Here is a 9441-nt window from a genome sequence, read left to right as displayed (position 1 = left end):
CAGAAGCAGAGGGGGCTGAGGCAGGCAGACCAGACTGAGACAGGCAGAGGGGGCTGAGGCAGGCAGACCAGACTGAGACAGGCAGAGGGGACCATGGCAGACCAGACTGGGACAGGCAGCGGTAACCACCAGAAGCAGAGGGCGCTGAGGCAGGCAGACCAGACTGAGACAGGCAGAGGGAACCATGGCAGACCAGACTGGGACAGGCAGAGGGGACCATGGCAGACCAGACTGGGACAGGCAGAGGGGACCATGGCAGACCAGACTGGGACAGGCAGCGGGAACCACCAGAAGCAGAGGGCACTGAGGCAGGCAGACCAGACCGAGACAGGCAGAGGGAACCATGGCAGACCAGACTGAGACAGGCAGAGGGAACCATGGCAGACCAGACTGGGACAGGCAGAGGGAACCATGGCAGACCAGACTGGGACAGGCAGAGGGGACCATGGCAGATCAGACTGGGACAGGCAGCGGGAACCACCAGAAGCAGAGGGGACCATGGCAGACCAGACTGGGACAGGCAGAGGGGACAACCAGAAGCAGAAGGGGGCTGAGGCAGGCAGACCAGACTGAGACAGGCAGAGGGGACCATGGCAGACCAGACTAGGGCAGGCAGAGGGGACCATGGCAGACCAGACTGGGACAGGCAGAGGGGACCATGGCAGACCAGACTGGGACAGGCAGAGGGGACCATAACAGACCAGACTGGGACAGGCAGAGGGGACGGTGGCAGACCAGACTGGGGCAGGCAGCGGGAACCACCAAAAGCAGAGGGGGCTGAGGCAGGCAGACCAGACTGAGACAGGCAGAGGGAACCACCAGAAGCAGAGGGGGACCGTGGCAAACAGAGACAGGCAGACCAGACTGGGGCAGGGAGATGGGACTACGAAAAGCAGAGGGGGCTGAGGCAGGCAGAGAGGGACCGTGGCAAACATAGACAGGCAGACCAGTCTGGGGCAGGCAGAGGGATCCGTTGCAGTGAAAAGAACCATTTTCATGTTTGCAATAAATTTTATTTTTAATTGTGCAGTTACATAGCAGCAGAATTTGCTTCTGATAAATGATTATCATATTCAGATTTCATTATACCCAACCCTCTCCCTGTCAATTATAATGTGTCCCAATGTGAATCTGTAATCAGTTTGCTGGATAAAGCTCTTTTATCTTTAGGACAGACTGGCTCCACCATTGTTCCCAGCGCTGCGCTGCCCGATGTTGCTGCGTCCTCTCCTCTTCGATGTCAGTCAGGGCCGATTCTGCATCTTGTAGAAATTTCTAAAGTGCAATAATTGTAGATTCACGATTTTGAAATGAGTGTAACGTACCGCCAAGTGTGTTGCGATTATATTATTAGGTTCTCAAATTTCCAACCCTTTTATATCCCTTTAATTTCTTCCATCCGATTATATGATAGTTACACCATTACCTTGTAAGCAGCATCCCGGGCTTCTACTGTGGAGATGTGACCTAAGGTGGTCTTGGCGGTGGTTACTGATGCCGTTTCCGGGCTCCCGGTGTTATTGCTAATCTTTGTATGGGCAGAGTCCTTGAGGGAGATCCCCGGCCAAACCCTGAGGGACAGAAAACTCAGAGCTTAGTCTTTCCTAACCACCCTATATGCACACAGTCAATGTTTTTGAGGAGGACTTGGAGAGTTTCTGCTCCGAAAACTCAGCAAAACGACTCTGTGTTTAAATACCCTATATTAAATCATATATAAGCTATCCATATGATATGGGATAAATGTATGATCGCTGGGATCTGACTGCTGGAGCAGTAGTGAGTACGTGCAACCACCATTTCTATACCCAGTGAATGGAGCCATGGTCGCACGTGATCACTACAGCTCCAATCACGAAAGAATCTCCATTCGTGTGATTAGAGCGGACCGCCATCATTATGTATGTAAGAGTGAATGGATTTCTGCCGTGCGCCCCCTGTAGTTCATCCTTACCTGGAGCCGCGCTCAATCAGAGGCCGGTACTCTGCGTCTTCTAATGGACGGCCGGTTTGCTTGCGTCTGATCAGTGTGGAAAGCTTCTCTTTTGGGATCTCGGTCCCTGCAGATGATCAGAGTTACATTGATCACTATGGTGTAATGCAGTATATGGATAATTGATGCTTGACACTTACTGGCAGGTAACACGTCATCCACAGTAAGTGCTTCGTCCAATTCCAGCAGCATATGCTCAGCGATGGCAGCCAGAGAGTTGACAAAATGCTGAATACTCTCCAAAACGCATTCCTGTGAGAGGTAACAACGAGGCTAATAATAATTTCTGCAATTGGGTTTTAATAAAAATTTTGCACAGTTTATTTTCTACAGTCTATTTGCATATTCAACTTTGATGTGTTCTGTGGTCATAAATCAGAGAAGTGGAGGTAGAAAAAACAAGACAAAAAGTTGGAACCTTTCAGACCCTCAGAACGAGCTCACTGATGGATGCTCAGTCAACTCATTCTGCAGCCAGCAACAAACTTGTGTTTGTTTAATGAAACCCAAATGCAAAAAAATGCTTTTAAAATACATTAAGCAAAAAAAAAAAAAAATAAAAACAGGGATTTTTGTGTTACCCACCGTAAAATCCTTTTCTCCGAGTTGTTCATTGGGGGACACAGGACTGTGGGTGTATGCTACTGCCGCCAGGAGGCTGACACTAAGTAGGTATAAAAAAAAAAGTTAGCTCCTCCTCCATAGTATACACCTTGCCACTGGCCCTGACAGCTCCAGTTTGGTGCACAAGCAGTAGGAGATAGAGAAAGCAAAACAGCATTAGAGCAAAGACAACATGTCTAGAATAATACTACAGTCTGAACAACCCCATAGACAAATAAAATGAATAGGGAGGGAGCTGTGTCCCCCCAATGAACAACTCGGAGAAAAGGATTTTATGGTGAGTAACACAAAAATCCCTGTTTCTCCATCGTCTCATTGGGGGACACAGGACTGTGGGATGTCCCAAAGCAGTCCCAGGGTGGGAAGAAGACTCACTGGAAAAAAAACCCTAGGCACTTACCGCCTATAGGTGCGATACCGCAGCCTGAAGAATTTTCCTTCCCAAACTTGCATCAGCAGAGGCCTGAGTGTGGATATTATAATGTTTAGAGAAAGTGTGCAGGCTGGACCAAGTGGCCGCTTTGCAAACCTGCTCTGCTGAAGCTTGGTGCCGAAGCGCCCAGGAAGCCCCTACCGCCCGAGTAGAGTGTGCCCTGATCCCAGCCGGGATGGCTGCACCCTTGATACAGTAGGCCTCCTGAATAGTGGTTCTTATCCATCTGGCTAAGGTCGATCTAGAGGCTGCGAGTCCCTTTTTATGACCCGCAGGAAGAACGAACAGAACATCCGTCTTTCGAAAAGAAGCGGTCCGAGAAACGTATCTTCTCAGAGCTCTCACCAAATCTAGAGTATGGAGAGCTTTTTCCACCCGGTGTGTAGGCGCAGGACAAAAAGAAGGCAAGACAATGTCCTCATTAATGTGGAATGAGGAGACTACTTTTGGCAAAAAGGAAGGTGCTGGTCTCAGCACCACCTTATCCTGATGAAATTGTAGAAACGGCGCCTGACAGGACAAGGCCGCTAATTCCGATACCCGCCTAATGGATGTTATAGCTACCAGAAACAAAACCTTCCAAGAAAGGTACCTTAAAGGAACATCTTGGAGGGGCTCAAATGGAGGTTCCTGAAGAGCACTCAAGACCAAATTAAGGTCCCAAGCTTCTATCGGAGCTTTGTAAGGAGGGACTATATGAGAGACTCCCTGCAAAAAAGTTTTTACTTGCAGATTGGTAGCGATCCTGCGCTGGAAAAGAACCGATAAGGCGGATATTTGCCTCCTAAGGGTACTTGGAGCGAGACCTGAGTCTAGACCAGATTGGAGAAAAGCTAGGACATTAGGAATGGAAAACCGAAGAGGAGGAAGACCCTTCTTCCTGCACCATGAGAGAAAGACTTTCCAGGTGTGGTGGTAAGTGCGTGCTGAAGCTGTCTTTCGAGCATTAACCATAGTTGAGGCTACTTTCTGAGAAAAACCGGCCTGGGTCAGAATCCAGGATTCAACGGCCAAGCCGTCAAACGCAGGGCCTCTAAGTTCTGGTGGAATATCGGCCCCTGCGACAGAAGATCTGGCTGCATTGGTAGCTGCCAAGGAACCCCGACGATCAGCTGAACTAGGTCTGCGTACCATGACCTCCGAGGCCAATCTGGGGCGACTAGAATTGCCGGAACTCCCTCTAACTTGATCTTCCTGACGACCTTTGGAAGCAGCGCCAGAGGGGGAAACAGATATGGAAGACGAAATTGGTTCCAAGATAGGACTAGTGCGTCTACGGCAATTGCTCCTGGATCTCGAAACCGTGCAACGAACCTGGGTACTTTGGTATTCGACCCGGTGGCCATTAGATCCACGTCCGGGATTCCCCAGCATAGACATATCTGCCGAAAAACATCGGGGTGAAGAGACCATTCCCCGGGCGCAAGACCCTGTCGGCTCAGAAAGTCTGCTGCCCAGTTCTCCTTGCCCGGGATGTAAACTGCCGAGATCACAGAGTGATTGTTCTCGGCCCAGCGGAAGACTTGTCCTACCTCGCGCATGGCTGATCTGCTGCGAGTGCCCCCCTGATGATTTACGTAGGCCATGGCCGTGGCATTGTCCGATTGGATCCGCACCGGGCGACCCGCCAGAAGATGGTGAAAGTGCTGCAAGGCCAGCCAAATTGCCCTTATCTCCAACAGATTGATTGGAAGGGTTGATTCCCTTGGGGACCAACGACCCTGAACCGTGTGCTGGAGAAACACTGCTCCCCAACCGAGAAGGCTGGCGTTCGTAGTGACTACCAGCCAATGAACTGGAGGAAAGGCTTTCCCCTGAAGTAGGGAGGAACTCCTCATCCACCATATCAGGGATTGCCTGACCCCAGGAGACAGACGACACCTGAGGTTGAGAGACAAAGGACTCCTGTCCCAGGCTGACAGAAGTGCCTGTTGGAGTGGACGAAGATGGAATTGGGCGAATGGAACCGCTTCTATAGCTGCTACCATCCTGCCCAAGACCTTCATGCAGAACCGGATTGAATGGAAACTCGGCTGCCGAAGAATTTTTACCTCCTGCCGGAGACAAAGCACCTTGTCCTGGGGTAAAATAGTTAGCCCCCGAGAGGTGTCGAAGATCATCCCTAAAAGAGAGATCTTCCGAGATGGTACTAGAGATGACTTCTTTAAATTGACCAGCCACCCTAGACGAGCTAGGGTGTCCAAAGAGATGTTGACGTTGTCCCTGCATGCCTGAAAAGTTGGTCCTTTGACTAAGAGATCGTCTAAGTAAGGCAGAATGACTATGCCTCGAGAGTGCAGGATTGACACCATTGTTGCCATCACCTTCGTGAACACCCTGGGAGCAGTGGCGAGCCCGAAAGGTAATGCAGTGAATTGGAAGTGTCGCTCGCCTATGGAAAACCGTAGAAATTTTTGATGAGGAGGAAATATAGGAACGTGCAGATAGGCGTCTTGAATATCTATGGAAGCCAGGAATTCTCCCCTTTCCATAGCCGCAATGACCGAGCGGAGAGATTCCATACGGAAGCGACGAGTGCTGATGAATTTGTTTAGACACTTTAGGTCCAGAATGGGTCTCACGGTCCCATTCTTTTTGGGAACCGTAAACAGATTTGAATAAAACCCTTTGAACCTTTCTTCCTTTGGAACAGGGACAATGACCCCGTTGGACTGAAGAGACTCGACTGCTCTGAATAAAGCTCTTAGACGGGTTTTTGAACTGGGAAGACTGGATGGAAAAAACCGGCCTGGAGGGAGATAGGAAAACTCTATTTTGTACCCTGAAACCACCAGGTCTCTTACCCATCTGTCTTGAACAACTGACAGCCAGGACTGATGGAACAGTAGTAGGCGACCGCCTACCCTGTTGAAAGCGACGAGAGGCTGCCTCCAGTCATTTAGCCGAAGATCGAGGATATCTAGATCCCCTAGATCTTGATGGTTGATACCGCATTCTTGCCAATGGATTGGCCCTATAGGAGACCTGGTGCTCCCTGTCTTGGACAGGCCGACTTGGGGGACCTGCGCTTGGTGCCGCAGACCACCGGGAGTTACGAAAGGATTTAAATCTTGCTTGAAATTGGCGACGAAAAGGTTGCTTAACCTTTTGTTGAGGAAGGAAATTACTTTTACCTCCCGTGGTATCAGATATAAGCTGATCCAGTTTTTCGCCAAAAAGACGGACACCTTGATAAGGGAGGGATGTAAGGGACTTTTTTGAAGTAGAGTCCGCCCGCCAATTTCTTAGCCATAGGGCCCTTCTGATAGCAATAGCATTTGCCGCAGCCAATGCTGAACAATTTGCCGCATCCAAGGATGCATTAATCAGATAATTTCCTGCTAAAGATATCTGATTTGACATCTCTATCACCTCTACAGGAAACCCCTTATCCTGAAGAGCCTTAGTTACGGACTCTGACCAAGCTATCATAGCTTTGGCAACCCATGTGGCCGCAAAAGACGGCGCGAGGGCTGACCCTGAAGCCTCAAACAGAGACCGAGCTAGACTCTCTAGGAGCCGATCAGTCGGATCCTTAATAGACGACCCATTAGGAAGAGACAGCAACGTACTAGAGGCCAAACGGGACACGGGAGGATCCACTGAAGGGGATTCTGCCCACTTTTTACAAAGCTCTGGAGCGAACGGATACCTTGCACCTAGGGCCTTCTGGCCTAAGAAACGCTTATCTGGTCGCTCCATGTGACGTTGGACTAAATCCTCAAACTCAGGATGAGTAGAAAACACCCTATGAGGTTGCTTGAATTTCTTAAAGGACACCTTATGACCAGAAGGTAAGGTGGCCACATTCTCTACTCCCAAAGTCTGGTTAACGGCCTCAATGAGACTGTCAACAGATTCCTGATAACCAGGAGCTTCTAAATCAAAAGACCCCTCTGAGTCATAGTCCGAACCATGTTCACTCAATTCCGCAGGAGAGGAAGATCGAGAGACGGGATTCAAAGATGCTGATGCACCTGACGGATCGGGAGACGCTGTGTGGGATCGTTTCCCCTGTGTCTGCCTAGAGGGAGTACGGCTCCTGCAGGCCGGAGGATCCTGAAAATCGGAGGATCTTTCCAAAACAGGCGGATGAATGTCCCTGACAGGGGCTTGAAGGGACTCAACCGCCTTTGTTAGAGACGCCATAGACTGCGTTAATGATATGACCCACTCAGGGGGAGACACTGCCGACCCAGGTACAGGCACACCCGGCAGGATAGCCGGCGGGGTAACAGGCAGGGTAGCAGACGGGGGCTCCTGCACGCGCTCGGAATCACAAGCCTCACAAAGATGGTTACTTTGCGCATGCGGAAAAGCAGACCGACAGGTAATGCATGAGAAATACAGAACTGAGTGAGTCTTAGGGTTTCTAGACATGATGACTCTAAAGCCGCTATGCTCCGTATCTCCTTATGAGCTACTAGGTCTAGAACAAATACTGTTGTCAGGCTGAGGGAAGTAGCACTCACCCCAGTCCTGTGTCCCCGTATGCTCTCAAACACTGAACCATGTCTCCTGTGCAAATCACACATATATACTAAATTATAGGGCGGATGCCTGAAGAAAGTGGGAGGAGTTACCGCGCATGGACCCGGTTTAGGCCGAAGCAGGGAACTAGATTTCACTCCTTCCCCTGCTCTCCCGGGAAAGCTGGGTGCTCGAAACCGGAAGTAAACTGCCGCCGATGGAGGCGGGACTTCCCCCAGACTACAAGACCCATAATGCCACAGGCTGTACAGAAAAACCGGAAGCCGCCGAAAAGGGGGCGGGACTTCCGCCCATGCTCAGACTACAAGATCCATAATGCCTCAGGCTGCCTAGAGAACAGGAAACCGCCGAAAAAAGGGGCGGGACTTCCGCCCATGCCCCTGCTGAAGTTTGCTTGTGGGGAATAACGCTGGAAACCCGCACAGCGCCGGATAATAGTCGCCACCTGTGCAGTACCAGCAGAATGCGCGATGAAGCAGGAGCCCCCTGTGCAGCCCTCTGACAGCGGATGAGGTTAGACCAAAAAAATCCACATATAAATATATATATATACATATATAAAAAAGATGGTGCAGGCACCCTAACTCCTTAAACCCTTCAGAAGGCGAGGAGAGGGACCGTCTGCCTCCTTTAAACACCGTAGCCGTGCATTGGTGATGAAGTGGAGGCTGCACGGACAAGGAATGAATGCCTGTACAACCTAGGGTTCCGTTACCTCAGGGTGGTCAGGTTCTTAGTTCGGCAAAAAAATCCCACGTCGCGGGAGAGGATACGTGGAGGCGACACTCCACGTGCTCGCCCGTTGTTGGTTTGGGGAGATCGGACCCCTTCAAAAGGGTCCGTCGCCCCTGTCTTATCTTCAGAGAAAGAGAAAAAAGCATCTGGGAAAACCCAGAGATGTGCCTCCTACGGACACTAAGCATAAACTGGAGCTGTCAGGGCCAGTGGCAAGGTGTATACTATGGAGGAGGAGCTAACTTTTTTTTTTATACCTACTTAGTGTCATCCTCCTGGCGGCAGTAGCATACACCCACAGTCCTGTGTCCCCCAATGAGACGATGGAGAAATATATATATATACATATATACATATATATATATATATATATATATATATATATATATATATATATATATATATATATATACACACATAATAGATGGTAGCCCGATTCTAACGCATCTGGTATTCTAGAATATGTATGTACTTTATTTATGAATATTTCCAAATAATACATTGAATACACAGGATTCGGCCGGCCGGGCGTGACCAATTAGCGAAACATGGTTCAAATCCCACGCCAATTCACGGCCGGACTGCGCATGTCGCTGATTGTTCGTGGCCGGCCACATAGTATATAGCACAGCCACGTAGTAAATAGCACAGCCCACGTAGTAAATAGCACAGCCACGTAGTATATTGCACAGCCACGTAGTACATAGCACAGCCCACGGAGTGTATAACAGCCCACATAGCATATAACACAGCCACGCAGTTTATAACAGCCCACGTAGCATATAACACAGCTCATGTAGTATATAACAGCCCACGCACGCAGTATATAACACAGCCCACGTAGTGTATAACACAGCCCACGTAGTGTATAACACAGCCCACGTAGTGTATAACACAGCCCACGTTGTATATAGCACAGCCACGTAGTATATTGCACAGCCACGTAGTCTATAACACAGCCATATAGTATATTGCACAGCTACATAGTATATTGCACAGCCACATAGTATATTGCACAGCCACATAGTACATTGCACAGCCACATAGTATATTGCACAGCCACATAGTATATTGCACAGCCACATAGTACATTGCACAGCCACATAGTATATTGCACAGCCACATAGTATATTGCACAGCCCACATAGTATATAACACAGCCCTC

At 49.5% G+C, this 9441-nt stretch overlaps 1 protein-coding gene across 1 annotated transcript in view; it reads right to left on the bottom strand.

The window, feature by feature from the left end:
• Positions 1–991: 991 nt before the first annotated feature.
• CCDC180 (coiled-coil domain containing 180) overlaps positions 992–9441 on the bottom strand; it is a 91780-nt gene continuing 83330 nt past the window's right edge. The window contains exons 34-37 of the mRNA XM_069747651.1: positions 2134–2245; positions 1955–2060; positions 1427–1571; positions 992–1275 (exon numbers count right to left, since the gene is read on the bottom strand). Of these exons, the coding sequence (XP_069603752.1) occupies positions 1138–1275; positions 1427–1571; positions 1955–2060; positions 2134–2245 (501 nt within the window). The 3' untranslated portion in view covers positions 992–1137. The remainder of the gene's footprint in view (positions 1276–1426; positions 1572–1954; positions 2061–2133; positions 2246–9441) is intronic.

Source organism: Ranitomeya imitator, chromosome 2 (genome assembly GCF_032444005.1).
Source record: "Ranitomeya imitator isolate aRanImi1 chromosome 2, aRanImi1.pri, whole genome shotgun sequence".
Classification (NCBI taxonomy): Eukaryota; Metazoa; Chordata; class Amphibia; order Anura; family Dendrobatidae; genus Ranitomeya; species Ranitomeya imitator.
The sequence above is the reverse complement of the archived record's forward strand: the minus strand, read 5'-3'. Positions and strand labels throughout refer to the sequence as shown.